The 20,508-nt window shown below is 41.0% G+C and overlaps 1 protein-coding gene across 10 annotated transcripts in view; it reads right to left on the bottom strand.

Moving 5' to 3' along the window:
* sdk2b (sidekick cell adhesion molecule 2b) overlaps positions 1-20,508 on the bottom strand; it is a 266,687-nt gene that overhangs the window by 48,042 nt on the left and 198,137 nt on the right. For 9 of the 10 annotated variants that reach the window (XR_006828236.1, XM_046069903.1, XM_046069906.1 and 6 more), the window contains 3 exons: positions 14,743-14,849; positions 12,280-12,427; positions 2,666-2,799 (listed from right to left, as the gene is read on the bottom strand). Coding sequence is in view for 9 of the 10 variants with exons in the window: in XM_046069903.1 (XP_045925859.1) it covers positions 2,666-2,799; positions 12,280-12,427; positions 14,743-14,849 (389 nt within the window). In the remaining variant the exon portion in view is untranslated. Of the gene's footprint in view, positions 1-2,665; positions 2,800-12,279; positions 12,428-12,535; positions 12,557-14,742; positions 14,850-20,508 lie in introns of those variants that run through there. The other variant, XM_046069910.1, reaches the window with a different exon arrangement.

The raw sequence follows: 20,508 nt of genomic DNA, 5'->3' as shown, positions 1-20,508 counted from the left end.
ATTATCTTGACAGATAAATAGAACTAGATATCTTCACTGGAGGCAGAATGTTGTGAGCCTGCTCACAGATCTAGTGAGTTTCTCTAGACAGTGGTGTCCTATACATTTCACTTCCACCCAGTGCACTTTGTGGTTGCTCATCGGTGTGACATATTGAAACTGACCACTGCACACACTATATCTGAGTTCTGACAGAGAGATGGGACAAATAGGATGAGACAGTGCACTGATTGTGTATAATAAGATGTCTGCTGTAGAACCAGAAACAGGGATAGAAAAATACTGCCTGACAAACATGAAGCTGAAGGGGTGAATAGGCTTGTGTGTGTGTGTGTGTGTGTGTGTGTGTGTGTGTGTGTGTGTGTGTGTGTATATTGTAAGCATCAGAGACAGACAGCCCATGGCAGTGATAGCATAGTGTGCGTGTGCTGCTTGAGAAGTGTCATGTCTGTGATAAACTCGCACTGATCCGTCAATCCCATCAAGCCCTGGGAGTGTGCTTGTGGCGGCACATGTCAGATGTAGCTACAGGGGCTGTCTCAATCTTACCAATCTTGGCCATTAGATGCTGTGTGCAGGCCATGTGTGCACCCATAAACACACACACAAACTTAAACAACACCAAGGTTTGACTGCCAGTCACCGGGAAAACACTGCTGCATATTTTAATTGGACCAACCTGCTGTAAGTTCCAAGTTTCTTAGTATGAGACGTGCACTTAAAGGAGTAGTTCAGCATTTTGGGGAATATACTTATTTGCTGTCTTTTAAAGAGTAAGATCAAAAGATTAATATCAATCTCATGTGGTAAATAGGGACCTGGGGACATGGTTAGCCTAGCCAGCCAGGTCTGTGTAAATTGATAAAAGAATAATACCAACAACTCTTAAGATTTTTTTATTGTCACAATAAGGCCGCTTTAAAGGAGTTAAGCTTATTTTTTTCTTTTGGACCTAGTCAGGCTAGCTGTTTACCTCTGTCTCTAGTCTATGCTAAACTAAGCTAAACATGTACTGACCCAAGCTACGTATTCAATGCACAGAAGGAATATCAATCCCATGATTTTACTCAAATGAGTTTATGTCCCAAAATGTTGAAGTATTTAAAAAAAAAATCTGTTCTGTTTTGAGATTAGTAGCTAAACAATGTCACTGACAAACCAGCCTAATATTTTGGTGTTGCTGAAGTTGAGTATTTAACATGAGCAACATTAGTCTCCTCAGAGTTCTCCTTGACCTTCGCTTTCGCCAAGTCTTAGGCAAGTATTGTCTGTTGTCAGGAAAGTCCATGGGTAATGGGCATTGTCAGAGGCGTCGCTGGAACAGCTTCTGTAGCAGATATTGAGTGATACGCAGGAACTTACAGTAAAATGCAAGCACTCCCTGAAACACACAACTCTAAGTACTGGCTCTCAGCAGCCTGTACATCAATGTGTGCATGTGTGTGTTTGCATGTGCATACGTGGCGCATGTTCATCTTCACGTGTGGTCTGATTTTCTGAGACCTGCCAAGTGGAGACCTCCCACAAGGCTCTCTATCTAACCTGTGTGTGTGTGTGTCTGTGTGTTCTACCACTAGTATAATCAACTCTGCCTCTGTTCTCCATATGTGCCACAGGCTATTTCTGCTCCCTTGTGTTGTCAACTGTAATATCTTCCCCTCACCCTCCTCATTCACTTCCATATTGAACTCCAGTCTACCATGTCATAAGATGCTGTCTGTTAGGTTTCTCTTATATTTCACTCTGCTGAGCTGAAGCCAACTGAATTGGTTAGATTTGTGTGTATTGTATTTTTTGTTGTGGGAGCTAAGGATGCTGGTGAATATTAAGAACTACTTGGCAGCAGAACAGTCTGTCTGTGCTCCTCTCCCAGTAGCTTTCTCTTCCTGTGTGTACATCTGCAACAATGTGTAAATATGGCTACAGATACACTTTGGTGCAGTGGAATTAAATCTGATCATCTGGTCAAAAGTTGAGCTTCTTAGATATTGCACAGCAGTGGCAGGGGTATTCAAATCCTTTACTTGAGGAAAAATAGCAATACTACAATGTAAAAATACTCCATTACAAGTAAAAGTCTTGCATTCAACATTTCACTAATGAAAAAACTCAGTATGTATTAGTATGTTACACCATCATATGTTACACCATCATGGCCCGCCAGCAATAATATCTGGCCCATGGCCAGATTACTTTGATAGCGGCAAAAAAATAATTATAGCGGCTGGTGCTGAAACAGATCTCAGTCAAGGAAAATCAAAAGTCTCTGGCTTGCTTGACACACTGAAAAAGACATCAGAAAACGTGAGATCGCGGTTTCCCCTGAATGAGAAAAGCAGGAATTTCCTCTGCCTGGCGATACACAACCCAGAATCCTGTGCACTACCGGGTGAGCTGATCACACACACAGTAAATGTTGGCATATAAATGGTCAATTGACGACTAATGACTTGAAAAAAATTGGGCTCGATGCCAGATATTGTTTGTAGAGGTGGAATGTAACTACGTACATTTACTGAAGTACTGTACTGTAGTAGGGATTGAATGTTCATACTTGCTTTCCACTATAGATGCTGCAAGATCTTACAGTACATATATACCTGTTACCTCTCCTGGCATAATTAGTTGATTGCAGTATGTGTGTATTCAGTATGTGTTTACTCACTCTCTACTGACAAGGTGATGGGCTGGCTGGTCTTGTTCTCTCCATTCTTGTCATTTACCGCTTGGACATAGTAGCGCCCGGCATCTGGTGCCACCGTGGACAGGATAACCAGCGTGTTGTCAAGAGTGATGGCACTGAGGTGGGAACAACAAGACAAGTAGAGCATTTTTAAGAAGGTATTTTACGATATTTTGCGTACAGAAGATAATGGGGAGGAGAAATAAAGATAGGTGTAAGGAATCCAGTGAGACTGACAATTAAAAAAAAACACACACACTCTTGTTTCTCTTTCAGAATCAAGTGCCTCAGAGTAAGCTCCTTAGACATAAAATATACATTTTCAGCCTTCAAAGATAAGGCTGGACTGCCTAATTAGTGCTAAATATGTTTGAAGTTGTGTGTCCGCACTTGATCCCACGGCTGAAAAGGGCATTAAACATTTTAACATTTTAATTACACTGTTCAAGCTGCATTAGTTATATCGATTTACGATGTGTAAACAATATGTTGGTGCTGAGTGAGCAAGGCAGAAATATTGACAACCTCTCCTGTTCATACTTCTCCTTACGGTCCGTTCTGAAATATGATAGCTCTGCGTAATAACCCAGCACTTTTAATTGGCTATTTGTACCCCTCTGCATCCTGTGGCCTGCATTTTGGCAGCCAACCACTTTTGGCATGAAACAATTGCATCTGCCTTGTCGGCTGATGAAATGATGCCTGGATAAATGAACACTGATCCATTTTCCAGCAGGTGTCCTATAGGAGCAAATACCTGGTGTCTTGTTGTCTCTATGAAGTCCTCCCTCGTCAATGTAGCAACCAGTGAGGGAAAAACCTTCACCCCGCCACTCTGCCGCCTCATGTTACAGCCCCCTGACTATGTTTACAATCAATATTTCCTTATTATCTGTGCCTGTTCAACAATCTGGAGGTAGATAGCCCGTTCCAACTGGGTGCCTTCCCCCACATATATCTTTCCATTGGCCTTATCCCTCCATCTACAATTCTGTTCTACTTCCCCACTCTCCTTCACTCCATCCATTCCACCAGATGCTCAATGTGGTCATGTGCAGAAGCGATATTTGGTTATCTGGCCTGACAGACACACATTTGGGAATAAACTGATCTATTTATTAACAAAAAAAATGCACATTTCTTACATTTGTGACACACCTGAAGACACAGGCATGGTCACACACTTAATGTAAATACAAATCAAAAGAAAAAAAAGAAAGTCACTGGCCAATCTGGAAGCTTGGTCTTTCGTAAGAATACTAATGAGAAACAGCTCTGACCCTTCCTCTGTACTCTGTGACATTTCTGTTTTATTTTCTCACTGATGTTTTTGCAAGTTCCCAGATCTATTGGCAGAACTAAATCTGGAAAAACAGCTACCTTAGTCATCAATAACCAACAAAGACCTACACTTGTGTGCAACAAGCACACAAGTATAGAAACTAAGACCCCTGTTGTGTAAATTTCTGCCATGTTCCTGTTTCTATTTCACAGTTGATGACCTCCTCTCTCACTCCTCCATCAATCTAACCCACTCCACTTCTCCATCCACTTGTTTCTCCACCCGAACCTCCATCTCATCAGTTGGGGATCTAAGTACCTGCTGTGCCTTATCAAGGAAGCAGGAGAGCTGATGAGAAACTGAGACAGAGGGAAAGAAAATGCTCACAAGCACATACAAAAAATATATACAGGCGTACACAAACCTTCCAAACCAGTACTGTAGCTCCACAGAGCATGCAGGAAAAGCATTTTACAAAGCACAGACAGTAATATGATGTGTATGATGCATATAGCAACCTCTGGTGTTACAGTATGATGACTTATGAGACTGATCTCCAGACAGATTGATTGTCAAATATCTCAAAGCAGCACCAGTCAGTGGGCTCATTTGGGATTCTCCGTACATACTGAGACTGAAAACAGTCTTCCTAAAGGGGCTGGCAGGCCTCAATGGCTGCAGCTTATGATCTGTGGTAAATATTTAATGCTAGCTCGCTGGAGCGGTGACATCCTGGACGCACAGCCATGAATTATGGATCCCTTCAGGGATGTGGGCAGAACGGAAGTGTCCAAAGCGCTGACTGAATCCCCGGTGACTTCGCAGGATCTTTCTAAAACGGGGACACAATCCAGGGCTTAACTTCTTTACCTGTCATTTAAGAAACCCTTGAAGATGAAAATACAGGGTAGTTCTGCTAAGTTAAAGGATGCAGTGCGTTATATGACCTGGAGGAGACAGCCTTTTCTCTCTGTGATAATGTCAAGTATTATATGAGGTGATCTTACAAGCTCTAGGTGTTTTTTTTTCTCAATTTCCTTTCCCTCTGAACACCACTAACTAATAAGTTTTAACTAATAAAGTGGAAACTACTTAGCTATAGTGATCACCTTATCTGTCCGGGTCAAACTGATCAGTAAGCGGTTGATTCCTTTTTCTTTATTTGTTTTGCAGATTACCATCTAATTGACATTTTTATACATTAATATAATATACAGTAATGAAACAGACAGCCTCTCTATTTACTGATTTAAATGTGGAACTCTAATGTCTGATTTGTCATGGTGAAAGCATTACACTCCACTCACGTAACATTTCTGCTGCTGTGAGAGAGCGGGTACAATAATTACACACTGTAAAAGTCCCAAAACGCCAGCAGAGCAGGAACGGGAGGGCAAAATAACTCACTGAGCCACGGCAATGTGAGTACAGTATAGGAACGCGCACACAAACTGAAGCTGATGATACACAGGGCAACTTTTTTAGCAATGTTGCTGGGCAATCTTGTTGGTGGCAAGTCCGACTATGTTTTCAATGGATAGCAGTGGTGCGGGGAGGGTGGCAGAGTGGCAGGAGAAGGGGATTACGGTAGCAGTCTTTACTCATTATCATTGACAGCAACATTGCCCAGCACCATTGCTCTAAAGGTTGCTCCGTGTATCATCAGCTTAACACACAGTGAACTTACGTTGGGAGAGCAGGTGGGGACGGTCTTTATGCACTGAGGTAGTCCCAAAATCATGTACAAAAAAGTTAGAGGAGAGCCAAAGCATATGACAGCTTGCAAACTGTAAGCGGACTACTTAATTACTATAAGCAAATTACTTCAACAGCATTTGTATCAGCATTTGTCAAGCTTTTAGATCGATGTACGCAGTTGATCACTATAAGAAGTTTGCACTGTATTTCACCATATTCCACAGCAAATCGTGATTTCATCAATGTAAGTGGAAGCAGGAAGCAATTTTTCCCCCGGCTAGTTGATTTTAATGTGCTCCCCTGCTAAGCATTCTCTCTCCTCTGCCTTTAATCAGGGGTGCTGCAGTGGGGGCCAAACAAAACTTTGTAACACAGCGTATTCAGCAGATCTAACTGCTCCCCGTGCTCGCCGGGCCTCAGGGATCAAAGACCACATGATGCAGGAAGAAATTAAAAGTAAGCCAATTACCCTGAATGTTTTTACATAAATATCAAGGGAGCAGGATGAGGGAGATAACAATTTAGTGAAAAGAGGTAATGAAATTGTTCTTTTTTTGACCAGCTTCCTGGAGTAATATCTTGTTTTAGCATGTTGCTTATTTTCTATCTATCTCATTCTCTGTCTGAATGCATTTTGGTCATCCTTATTCAACTCCCCAGTCCCCCAGTGGTGTGTGAGCAGCTGTCTGAGGATTGCTTGTAATGATGGCACGTATCCGGCATGGTGCGGGGATTTATCAAGCCACAGAGCTGAGAAATTTGGACAAATCAGATATGTGTGAACATGCCTCGGTCTGAGTCTGGTTTTTATGTTCATTCCTGCATCTTTGAATGCTTTCTCTCTTTATTCCCACTCAATTTCCTCTTCCATTATTATTCTCCAGAAAGAGCTGCAGTCCACAAGAGAGCCTGGCAGGCTGGACAGCTGCTCAGAAACATTGTGGCCAAGTGCGCAGCTTTATGTGCAACCCCAGCTTTTCTTCGCACCAAAAAGCAGTATTTGTATCATATGCAGTTACTTTCTTGTGGAGGAATTCATTTATGTTTATCATCAAGGGGCACTTTCCGATGACTGCCAGTCTTATAATGATTCTGTAGCAATTTAATCAATAATGATAATGAGGATTTATGTTTGATTGAAATAGAAAGATGTTGTGAATGTTTCATTTGCCACTTGCAGCTTCCCTTCTCTAATTTTCATTAGTACTAATAAATTACATTACAAGGAAATTTAATAAACAATGATTCAGGGTTGCTCTCTTTAATTAAGAGCACACCGTCCCTGGACTCTGTGTTTTGAACAAGTAGCTTAAGAGCATATCTTTGTATCTAGTTCAACCACTCTCTTTGTCAATCTGTGTGCATATCTTATCGCGTAGTTAATCCAATACTGACACAGTGTGACAGAGCTCTGCCTGTTCTATCACACACACACACACACATACACACACGCACTCTCTGGAGTGTTCTGGCATCTGTCGTGGCTGTCCCTCTCCACTGGGCCGTGAGAGGCCTAACCTCGCTCCACAGCCTCAGACCTCCATTACATGCAGACAAATGGCCCCGGTCGGCTGATGGCCTCCCCAAGGAGAGAGAGAGGGGTTGACAGGATCAAGCAGCTCACATGGCTGGCTAAGGTATGAGTCAAACTATTGCCAGTAGACAGATGAAGGCAAAAGAAAGCTAGAGAGAGAAAGCAGAGTGAGAGCAAGCAGGCTGCATGCCCTAGTGCTCAATAGAGCTGTGATGAAAAAGCCACGGCTCTTGGGGATGGAGGGATGAAGGAGTGAGAGAGTTGAGAGGAGGTAAGGGAGTGTTGCTCATGAAAACAGCCACTTGTTTTCTCACTGGGGGCATGAACTAGAGATTTGTGGCTCACTGTTCAGTTTCTGCTTCCCTGTTGCTCACAGTTGGTTGAGTGTTCAGAAAACCAGCCTCAGTGGGAAAAAAGGATGTCCCAAATATCCTGCAAGGTCAAATAGGTCAAAATATGCCCAACTGCTCATCAGTGGTAATATAATATTTGCCTAAAAACAATATAATCTAAAATCAAAAAGGTTCCAGCTGCTTGAATCTGAAGATTAGCTAATTTTATCTATCATTGTATATTGAATATATTTGGGTTTTGGACTGTAGGTCAGACAAAACAAGCATTCTGAAAACCTGTTCTTGGGCTCTGGGAAACAGTAAAAATAGTAAATAAATACTAAATAATCAACAAATGAATCAATGATAAAAAAAACATACAGTAGCTCTATAAACACACATTCATTCATTCATGCATCCATGTGCATACTAATGTGCTGTTCTCTGTTATTAAAGCTGTTTCTCCTCGACATCCCATCCCTTTTGACCTGCAGCTTGTTGGGTTCATGCCTAATGCTAGGCAGTTGGTCATAGGGAAATACAGTGGAAGGGTTTGGCTATTTACTGGCCCTTGTGAATAATGGGGAATCTATAGGTGACTGACAGAACCCGAGCATCACAGGCAGAGGCCATTAATTGATCAGTAGCTACAGCAGATTACTCAAGGGAATTGCAATGTGTGTGTCTGCCAGGGATGTCCTCCCACTGACTCCTCCAGGTCAGGCTCCTCTGTGTTCTGTCTTAACAGACACCTCTACAAGGTAGTTTTCAGTGTAATGCAGATAAATCCATGCCCAAGTATCAATGGAAATTTTCTGGGAGAGAAAATCAGGTAGCAGGTAGTAAGTTGTTGTCAGAGATGAAATAGTGAGAGGACAGGCTACATTCAGGCTATATCCAGAGGCAGACTCACCTTCTAGCCAGCAGCCCTAAGATTCCTGGCACTGTGTTTACTGAAGGAGCGTCTGATTATACACCACATTAAGTCTCCAAAATAACACAACAAATCACGCTAGCTGAATGGAAAAGACCCTGCCAAATGCATTCCCATTCAATAAGGGAAGAATAATGACTGCTGGTGCTAAATAAGTTCTTTTTCTCCTTGCTCTACATCACAACACAACAAAGACATGAGGACACAGGCTGAACCAGTTCACTGCAGGGAAGCAAGACCAATGCCTAGCTTTACATTTCAACATCGAGTCAAACAAGGCCACATTTTCTTGACAGTAAACAAGAGGAACACAGCAAAGACCATCAGAGAGAAAAACTACAATAAGTGAATGCACAAGTTTATGGGTGTGCTGTGGGAGACAGCACAGGAGTCTTTGCCTACGCCAAGAACAACAGCTGCAGAGGCCACATGGCAAAGAGAGTGCAGACACAGTGCCACAGTGAGACGCTGCCTTGCCAGGGGGAAACTGGCAGCATGGAAGCAAAATGCAGTCTTCTCTAAGTTCCTGTGGGATTCCTTTACATATCCAGGGCGTGGTGTGTTGCATTAACACTATATAATATAAACTGTAAAATAAATGAGTTTACATATATCCTAACCCTGATGGATAGGTTTTAAAATCATATTAAATTTTGGATACCTTTCCAAGTTGATAATGTACCAGATTTGTTAATGTCAGTCTAAGAAATGTCTTTTAAAATAATTTATTTCTTCTCTATTCCTTTTAAGAGCAAGGCCCATTTAGCTGGATTCAGCTGAATTCATAATTCAGCTGAATTATTAATATGTAATCTATCAGGCAAAACTTAGGTCTTCAAATGCTACAATCTAAAAACACATACTCAAGTGTAATGTTTGAAACATAAAATTGTTGACAGCTATTTGTGTAGATCTTTATCCCAGTTTTGAGAAACCTGGATTTAAGTCATGTTGTAGTTAGTCAGTAAAATAAGATGGCTAATGGTAAATTACATAATTTAATGACTATCAATAAGCAGGATGATGATGATGCAGATCATAAACTATATTGTCGCTCCTGTTTTCCATTACCAGTGTTCAGATGTAAAAGCTATATCCAGCAGAGTTTAGACAACAAGAAACTAAAATTTGTGGGTAAACAAATGAGCTGCGATGGGATGAGATGTTGAGGAATGAAGACGCACCGGTGTCCTCGAAAAAAAGACTCAAATGTAATGATGTATTTGCTGAGTGTGACCTGAAACACAGTTCACCTCACAAAAGTCCTTGCAATCAACAAGTGCCATCCTGGAGAAATTTACAAACTTCAGCCACCTTTCCACTGCAAAAAAAAAGCTCAGGAAAGAGAAGAACTCCTCCTCCAACTGTATGATGCACTTTAAACCAACTCCCAGCATGTTGACGGTGGTACACCAAACAAATCACAATGTCAATGTGAATACAGTTAGATAAGATGTTGTTAAATACAACAACCTGCAGAGAATATACATTGTATTAGCTGTTTGTTAGATTGGTTGAGTTAGGTGATTACCACCGTTATTCTGGGTCTGGCTGTTATCCCCTCACCTCTATTTCCTCTCTCCTCTATTACTGAGGTGTGATTAAGCAGAGAAGAGAAAGAAAAAGCAAGACAAACCCCTAGAGAGCCTGCAAATTAAAGTTATGACACCTGAGGAGGGATAGCAGGAGCAGGGGACAGTGAGGGTAGATACAAAAAAAGGAGGAAAAAGCACAGAGTAAGAAGGAGATATTGTAAATAAAAGAGAAAATGGTCAGCGTTGTTGTGGTCCATGGCATAATTTTTTCAATTTTCTTTCCCCCTTTACTGCTATTCTACATTGTAACTGCATATATATTGCAGCTGGAACTACCAGTCTCAATGACTATAACAATTATACATAGAAGCACAGTGTTTAGAGAAACCTCACAGCTGGACTGACTCCGGAAAGAACAAGTCCTTGGAAAGAGCCTTCATCAGGGTAACATTTGCGGTTTGGTGCAGAACTCTCTCTTTGGCGCTCTCTCAGTCTCCCCCACTAGTGAGACTTTGATGCCTCTACAGAGTCAACGCTAGTGGCAAGCATCAAATTCAATTAAATGATTTTCAATAAAAAAGGCTGCCTGTTATCAACAGTGCTCATTTGCACACAGCGACCTTGGTAGTGCATGCAGAATTAGCATTCTCAGAGCTAGAGGGTAGGAAGCAAGGATGAAGACAAGTACACACAGTAGGTGGCTGATAATGGAGACAAAAGGAGTGAGAGGGAGAGAGGAGAGGGAGAGACATAGAAAGAAGAAATGAGACAACGAGAGCGGAGAAATGTGAAACTAATAAAGACTTGAAAGAGTGTGTGAAATATTTGATGAATTCTTCTCACCAAAACTGTCGACAATGTGTGATAATTCATCAAACTTTCATAACAGTATCCCTTCAAATACCAACTTGCAGGACCCTTAATACACACACAGAGCTCAACATGTCACTGTTGTTTGACCTTTTTTCTTAACGACTTCTCCAAAGTAATCCAGATTTCCACAAGACGAAACAAAATCGAAGCGAGCAGCCTATCCACGGCCATCCACAGCCTTCAGCTTCACAGCCAGTCTGGGCACTTGTCTCATTGTCATTCTAGGTCAGGGTATGATTACTGATGATGAGGAGTTGATAAGAAAGATTCACTCTAACCAAGGGCAAGGTCACCTCCCACTGCGTAGAAATGCAGATGTGATGAGATGGGGATAAGTGCCTTTCTAACACACACATGGTACAGGTACACACCCACATAGTATTTCCACACAGAACCAGCAACACAGAGTTGAGTGTAGAAAAAAACCCTGTACACATGCTCTATCAAAAAAGCTGATCATTAAAAGAGAAAGAGAAGCACCATCACCTTGATTGAAGATGTACAGGATAGAGGGAACTATAATATGAATATGGCTACTGTGAAAAAAGTGTGATATTCTTGGAGACAATTCAGACTATTCTTAAATGAGGAGCTCCACCAGTGCTCTGCTCCAGGCTAGCAGCTCAAGGCTACATTAGACAGTACTAGCAAATGAGCCTTCTTGGTTAAGTTGCATTGTGAATAATGTAGGTGCCAGGTTTTGGGAAGTAAGATATGTATAATCGTGAATCTGACAATGTTACAGGATTGCAATGCTAAATTGGTGGAGTATTGTTTTAATAATATATAAGCCTGAATATATCAATATAATTTGTGTCCATTGCGTCTATAATTGGAGCACACAGGAACAAGTACCAAAATTGGCTATTGCTCCTGTCTTGGAGTGCAACTCTTTCCCAATCCACCTTTCCATTTACACACTTCCATTTTAAATGAACAGAATGGGAAAACAAAACAACAGCTCCAGTGGTTGCTAGCATCATCAGGTGCTGATGGCGCCTGAAAAAACACTGCCGCTGCTGGCTGGCAAACATTGATAAGTGGCCTCAGAAAGACATAGCCTGCCACTTTGAAACCAAAATTAAGAGAAACAGACATAGATAAGCTGAAATAAAAACGATTGGTTTAGGTTTTCTTTTCAAATAAAAATAAAGAATAAAGGAATGATTTCATTTCACACAGTGCCAAAACTGCTTTGGTCTTGGGCCTTGTTGTACAGGAGAAATTCAAACCCCCCTTTAGCACAAAATGCAAGATGAATGACAAACGACAGGTAGGTCAAAGATCCCCAGCAACAAACAAGGCACCAAAAGGTATTCACGGGACCAAACACAAATACAAAGTGAAGCACAAAAAAGACCCCATGGGAACAAAAACAAGTAAAACAAAAAAAAATAAAAGGACTTACATGCGACTGCTGGGTGGAATCTTGCGCCCATCTCTAAACCAGGTGACTTGTGGCTGGGGGAAGCTGCGAATGCGCGGCGCTGGGATAACGGCACCCTCTCCCTGAGAGACTGACTGGGTGCGTTCACCTTCCTCAAAACTGCCCATAACTACAGGAAAACAAACAAACAATAGAGCACAATAACACAGAAGAGTTAGAAAGGAAAAAGGTACCTAAAATCACAGGCACAAATTTCCCTTTCTTTCTTGAATCTGACTTTTGGTGCCCACAGAGCATTTGCCATCTGATTTCTGTACTGAAATGTTACATCGAGCCACTTTGATGGACAGAGCAGTGTTGTTGCCATGGTTTCCACAGTACATCAAGAAAGGCTAGAAGGAACCAAGATGTAATGACTCTCAGAGGGACACAGAAGGGGCACTAAATTGACTCATATTCATATTGCGTATCCTCCTGTGCGGATGCATCGAGGGCAATCAATCTTGATCACACTCTAAACGCGTGCATTACTCAACATAGTAGATGACCAGTGCTGCCGTTATTCTATTATCTCCAAATACATTTCATTTGTTACAGCGGTTTTATTCCTCCCCTGCTTCATTATATCTTAAAAGCTGACAAAAATACTGCGCTAATATTCCTGCTCCATGCTCTGCCCATTTGTAAGTGAGATCTATGGGCAGGTTTGGAATTTTTGATGGATTTCACGTCAATCAGCCCTAACTTCAATTGTTGTTTTGATCTCAACTGTGCAATTTTCTGCAATCATATTGGCTGATACTGACTGTAAACCTTTATAGGACAGCAGTAACAAGCAGTCAATACTTCCTTCCTCCAATGCTGTCTGAAAGAGAAAGTGCAGACTTTGGTTTTGAAGAAGTGACAGTAGAATATGTTAAGATTGTTTTTCCATGAGAGGTAAGGAAAGGATCATATATTTCTCTCTTCAATTCAAGGGAAACAATTAAGAAAACTCTGCTGAAATCATTTGGACATAACATCAAACACTCAATTAAGTTCTAACACAGTTTAGAAATAAAAAAATGTAGGGATCAAGGTATGGGGCTTTGAACTGGGGATGTTGGAGTAGTTGTGCATCGATGGCAATCTTATTTTTCTCTCTCTCTCGCTCTTTTTCAGAGAGAATAAAAAAGGTAATCTGGCTTTGCAGTGCAGCTGTGGCGCTTAGCTTAAATGAAAATCTGGGAAGTGTGCAAATCCCGACTTTGATCTGCAGTTTCGGCAATGTGATGTACTCCTCCCTTCCCCTAAACTCTAATTCCTCGGCATGTTTCCCTTTCTCCGAGGTGTGTCTCCGCAATCCAAATTGTGCTGCCTTAATGGAGCTTGCAAAAGAAATTCTCCCATCTTTCCTATTTTATCTTGTTTTCTCTCCCTCCCTTGTCTATCTCATCCATTTCTTCTGCAAGTGTCCTTAATTCTCCTTTTTAACTTGCCTCACAGTCTATACCCCTTCATGAGCAACTGATGAGGGGGAAGAAGAGACTTATGGAAATGGGAAGAGGTGGAAATAAAGAGAAACAGAATAAGAGTGGGGTGGAAGCCAAGAAATAAACAGAAAACAGTGGTGGCCAGACAACAGACGAGAGAGAGGAAGGAAAGCAACGTCAAAAAGAAACAGCGATGGGAGCAGCACAAGGGTCACACTGCTGGAGACAGCAAATGCAGAAAGAAGCAGTTGGCTACAGCAACAGTATGTCTGCCCAATACTGAAGAAGTGGACCAGTGGGACTGTTAGGCCCTCACTGTCTCCCTCCCATCCCTTTCTCTCTCACGCCTGGTTGGCTGCATTGTTCAGTCAGGTACAGCCGTGTGTCACATCCACTCAAATGTCGCTGGAACAAGGGGAAGCCAATGAATCTGGCATACACTGAGAAGGCGGGATAATGGGCGTAGGATGGTTGTGCCTATATGGGGGTGGATCCGATGTGACAACACTCCAGACACCTCTGCGGTGTGTTTATAATAGCTTGTTAACAAGATGAGGGAGCTGAGCAGCCTAAAAGTGGTGCTGGAAATTTACAGACACACGGCGCAACTGAGCCCCATTTTCACCAGAAACGCCAGATGTTGTTGACAAAAGAGAGAATGAAATAAGCGGCGGTCTTATTGAAATGAAGCAAAGTTAAAAACAACCATGGCAACAATATCAATCTAATGAGAATGCTGAGTGGAACAGCTGTCCGGGTTGATAACACTACGAATGATATGCAGGTAGATCTTTCACCCTGCCAGCATCTGTCCCTCCCTAGTCAGTCCTTGATACAAAGGCAACCAAACAGAGTGTGGGCATACTGTGTACTCTGCAGGCAGTCAAACACATACACACACACACACACACAAAAACCCTCTCTCTCTGAATCTATCTATCATCCATCCTTTTTATTCATCAATTTGGGCCCATTCATTTGTGTTTCACCTGCATCCTGTGTGGATACTTACAGGCCACCTGTACTTCAGTGCGTCTCTGTAGAAGGGCTCCCACCCGATTCCTCACTATGCAGCGGTAGAAGCCAGCATGGGAGCGGTCCAATGAAGGGATTAGGTACCTTTAATAAGCACAGACACACAGAAGACACGGATGAAGATTCTCTTAAATCGCAATAAACTGGTAAACTAATTAAAACAAAAGTAGAAATCAAAAGGGTACTTATGTAAGTGCACAAACACGGGGCATCTGCAAATTTGTAAGCATGAACGTGAAAAGGCACAAAATTGCACTCACACACAAACTTAAGACCATCTAATAGAGGAACAAGGGCACAGAGGACAACGGAGCTTAGCTGTTGTTTATTCCAATGATAATGATGCTCAAGAGGCTAACCCAGCTACCACAGAGAAGCCTTCCCCCAAGACACACGCACGTACATAGGCCGGCACAGGCAACAAACTTGCTTTAAATTTCTTTTATGCAAACACACACATATTCACAAACCCCTCTGGGACAAAGGTTGAAGCTGTATGTCTCCAGCAGTTGACACTCTTCCACATGACCTTGACTTCAGTGTCCAGCTGTGGTGGCAGTACTGCCTCCCTGCCATGTGGAGGCAGCGTAACATAAAGCTGCTCTGTGTCAGGAACTGTACTGTGTTTACTAACTACTGACTTGATGCATGTTGTATCTTGAGCCACATCTGGTGATGTCAATACTGGCTCTCATTTATTTTGCAAACCCTCCTCTGAAATTATAATACATACGCATTTTCATCTTAAATTGCTATACTATAAATTACAGTAAAGATATGGCAATGATTTTAAGTAGCCATTCAAATTGCCATCTCTAAAGTCAACAGCACCGGGATATAAAATGTATTTATTTTATTTTGAGATATTCAAGTTATTTATTTGAGAGATCAGGGATCCAGACATCTCTAAACACCAGGCATCAACTCTATAACAGCCTTCCAATAACTAATAAATGGTGGTGCAGTGGGAGATACGTGGAGCGGCCAACTGTTAAAGTGGTTGTACAGACAGTCTCTAATGGCACATTAAATGGCAGCACAACATGCAGAAGTTGTGAATTAGCCTACAGCGAGTTGGACATGTTTTATTCGAATCACTCTTGCGGAACACATTCTTGTCAAAATAAATACTTCTTGTGGGAGGTGAAACAGTTGCCACTAGTATGGGTTCTTGCCATCTTTGCTGTCACATTCCCACAGAATATGTGCTGAAGAGTGGTTAGTGCACTGCCAGGCATAATGTCTGAGTGTAGCCTTCAGTGATACGCAGTTGTGGAAATGGCCATGTTTTACTGGAGGAACGATACTCAGGTGGGTTTGAGGTGGGGTTCACCAGAAAATTAGGATAATCAGTAAAGATGTTTTTCCATTGACAGATTTTTTTATAAACAATTTCTTACTACTTTTAGTCATTAACATGAGAGCTACATAAAAAATAACTTACTATAGTTACTTAAAGGCATTGTAAATGATTGTTATCCAATACACTTTTTGTTAAATTCAATGAATTTTTCCTCACGGTTTGCTAGCTCTCTGTTTAGTGTGCTGTGAAAAAAAACAGCCCTGGTTCTGTAAATGGAAAGTGCAAAGGAAGTTGTGAACCTTGCCACACAACCAATTGTTCCAACCAATCAGCAACAGTTAGTGCTTGTGCTCAGGAGTGATGGGGGCAGTGGGAGAGAGACTTCTCTACACCAGCACATTCAAATGTGCTGGACTCTAGGCATTGTCAAGAAGAAGAGATGGCTGAGAAACAGCCAAAGAAGAAGTCAGGAAAAAATGCTATATGACTAGGCAAGGGTGAAGGCATTTCAATGCAAGAGAAATTAGTAATAAATAAACCCAGGGGGGGTTTATTTGTCTGGCAGTTGAGTTCAAATATCAGTCCTATCATACTAGTACTCTGATTGGTTCTTTATCAGTACTCTTATCGGTTCTTTTTAATTACCAAAAGTGCTTTAAAAAAATAATCCATTCAGAACAGGATTAGAAAGTGATATTTTAAATGACTAAATGTTGTTTCAAGGGCAGTAATGTTTACAACATATGTTGACATTAACAGATTCTAAAAGAATTTATCGTTTTTCACACGTTTTTACAGAATGCAGATGGCTAAAGAGAAAATAAGCAAGATGAATGATTTTTCTTTCTGAGAGGCTGTATAAAATTAGCTAATCAAACACATAGTTTTTTGAAGGAAACCTTAAACTATTTTATCAGACCTGCCAACAGAGAACGAGACTATCTTTTTAAGTCTTTTGACCAGGCTGACATCCTGAAAGTAGGACCAGGTATCTATATGTCTTCAAGGTTGTTCAGAGTAATGTTACTTGTTGTTACACTGATCAAATATATACATACTGATGGGTGACAAATTAAAGAAAAATCCCCAACACTTAACTTTAATGTGCTGTATATTCTGTCATTTGGTGTTTTGATGATGGTGGTAGAGAGCGCCAAACTCATACTTATTAAAGTGTGAACATTGACATTCTTTTGGTTATCCTCTCTGTTCAGGTTTTTCTTTTGATTTATTACCAGTCTGTATGTGTTATTTACAGTATGTGTCAGGAAACACAATTCCTGGCCACATTTCAACCTGCAAAATCACTGACCCATTCATTGCAGCCACCAGTTTGTTTGCTTTAACACTCACAAGAAAAGGGGACATTGACACATAGCTTGTTCGTAGCCTGGTTACTGACGTCTGAAATTCAAATAGTTCTGGTGTTGTGCTCATTGACATTTATTTCTCCCAGTTGGAGACACAACTGCACGTTGTACAGGGAATGAAGAACGGGAATGTCTTCATCCTATATAGCATAACTACATCCATCCAACAAAAAAATGGCGACAAAAAAGTGTGGATGAAATTGACAGCTGCACAAATATGGAAGTTAATTAACAGAAATAACAACTCTTGAATATGCACATTTCTAAAACTTGTGTGAAAAAATCTGATAATTGATCCTAGCAACAACAGTTTCCGTGTCAAAGGAAAATGGATACACCATTTAGTACTAATTGTTTAGGGAAAAACCAAACAAGACAATTCCTCTTCCCGAACTGCAGTCTTCCAACATGAACATGCTATCAGGCTCAATGTATACAGTGAATCCAAATTGGAAATTCAGTTTGATTATTAGGCTAATAAGCTAGATTATGAATGTCAGCATAAAGCAAAGTTTCACCTTTCTTATTTTGATACCTTGAAAACATCTAGAAAGCTGCGTTTGGGCTGTGGAAGTGGCTGCTAACAAATGGAAGTAGTGCTACAATAACAAATGGTTGGGTGTGGTGGAAGGCTGTTAATATCTATAACAAAAAATGAAGCGGTATCAAACCTCATTAGCAGCAGCGTCAGTTGGACCTGAAGGACTAAATGAGTTTTAGCCCAAAGTCTGTTAAGGCTTAATCAACTAATCAGGAGGCTCTATTAATGATGTGTGACTCTTTTCATATTTTCCATCAGCTAAATTAGTACAATTATGCACATGTGTTATGCGTAGATTGAAGGGAGATGGAAAAAAAGTTAAAATGTTAGTCACATCAGTGTTTGGGTGGAGAAAAAGCAGACGTTAAGAGAGATAGCTGACAGGTGGTGTTGGTGATCCAAGTTTAACCTCGCTGAGGCCTACCGAGAATTTATCCCAGAGCCAGAACCTTCAGGGTGACTTTGGACAGTATTTTCACTCTCTCCCTCTTTTGCTCTGTCCCTTATATAATGAATACAATTAACCTTTGGGGAGCTGTGCGCGTTGGCAGCAGGTTGGGGGAGTCAGCGGGGGCTCACTGTGTTGGACAGAGATTGATTGATGTTCCTGTGGTCAGCGCACTCTGTCAGATCCCCTTTAATTAGCCCCACTCAGGAGAAATGATTAGCTGGAGGAGTGGCAGGGAGACGGATAGAGGGACCTGAGAAAGAGGGAGGAATAGGTACGAAGTGGGTTGGAGTAGGAGTAACGAAGGGAGCGTGGAGAGGATGAAAGAATGGAAAGACCAAAAGACAGAAAAAGAGGGAGGGAAAGATGACAGGATATAAGGGGATGATTGGCAAAACTATCATCCCTGATTGAAGATGGCTGCAGTGCACTTTATAGTGAGTGGTCCCATAATAACATCAAACCTGTGCCGCCCAAGGTTAACTCCAATAACATTTTACCTAAATTGCTAGTTATACAGTAAAATTATAAACCCCCACGTCATGAGGACATTGTAATTATACACTAACTGCATGACAGTAAATCATGATACATCATAAAGCATCATAAATCTGGAATGAGCCGCTAATGACACACATCTTTTATAACTAGCATCAATGCCTTTAAATATTTTAATTAGAATTTAAAAAGATGTTTCTTGCTATTTGGGTTTATGTTATTTCTCTGCTAAACACGGCAAATGATTTGCAACGACGATCTAAAAATGTCTTTTACATCACGTCACGCAACAATTATTTTGCAAGTCATAATAAAAGCAGATGCATAGCACAGTGTGTCATGGCTCACTTGTAATGATGTTTTTATTCTCACTGAATTGTTTGGAGCTTATGAAAAGGTCATCACCCCCTTATTACAGTTTGATGTCACTTTACTTTCGGTAATGAGTTCACTTAAACCATTGTGGAACACTTGTAAGACCTCGACAGCTTGCTTGTACATTCAGTCCCATATTAATAAAGGCAGTAACAGCAGCAAATTATTACTTTTGACTGCCTAATTACTTATTTGTTTGAGGGATCATGATGGATTGATGTGTGCTATTATTCTAATAGGATCATTATATGCTTGTGCTGTCATATCATGATTAAAAATATCCATCACAGAAAGCAACATGACAAGCAAAATGTTACCATGTGACAAATACATCGACACACAATCGAACATACACATTTCCAGTTCTTCACTGAGCTACAGGTGACAAGCAGCTCCTCATCATCCAAAGCAAATCAATAATGTACAATATATTTCTGATGAGATGTCCTTTGAAAGTGTACTGAATCAAGTCTTGAGATCAACTCATGAATGATAAAGCATGGGATTCTTCATTCTGATCTTGTTTTCTCTTCTTAATACCCACCACATACAACACATGACATGTAATGGGACTCCTGGCTTAAGTGACTGGAAATCAATAGTGGGTAATTTGTCTACAGGCCCAGAGGGACAGCCTCCACATGTTTAATGTTTTCTAAAGATAAACCATATGGACAACAGTAATGGAGACAATTTACACAATCTTTTGTCGACTGTTTTCCCAGTCCATTTTATACATTAAAATGTCTGTTCTATCATTTAGTTCTTGGTATAATTTGCCAGCCTTGATCCCTATAAAAGGCAATTTCCCTTGAGCTGCATAGCCTATAGTTCTTGAAGCAGTGAGGCATCTCTGATGGGCAATGCTGGTTTGGTGTTGCATGTTCACATATGATATTAAAGTTGAGTGAATACATGACATGCACACAGGACTACACACAAACATGTGACAAGTAAACGTCCATGCATCTGCTTGGGTGAGGGCTAGGTTAGTGGGTACATAATTGTGTACAACATTTCAAAAGTTGTCATCAAGTGCTCTGCCATATTTTGACGTTCAGAGCCTTTTGATCAGATAATTATAGAATTTCATATTCCAAATTATCCATCCCAAATCTCTGATGCATGTGAAGACTTAAGGTTTTTCATTAGAACACTTCTCTGTCCATTCTGTGACATTATGGTGTATTGCAACTACTGTGTGTGTG

Source organism: Micropterus dolomieu, linkage group LG14 (assembly GCF_021292245.1).
Source record: "Micropterus dolomieu isolate WLL.071019.BEF.003 ecotype Adirondacks linkage group LG14, ASM2129224v1, whole genome shotgun sequence".
In the NCBI taxonomy this organism is placed as follows: domain Eukaryota; kingdom Metazoa; phylum Chordata; class Actinopteri; order Centrarchiformes; family Centrarchidae; genus Micropterus; species Micropterus dolomieu.
Note: the sequence above shows the minus strand (reverse complement) of the source record. Positions and strands in the feature narration are given on the sequence as shown.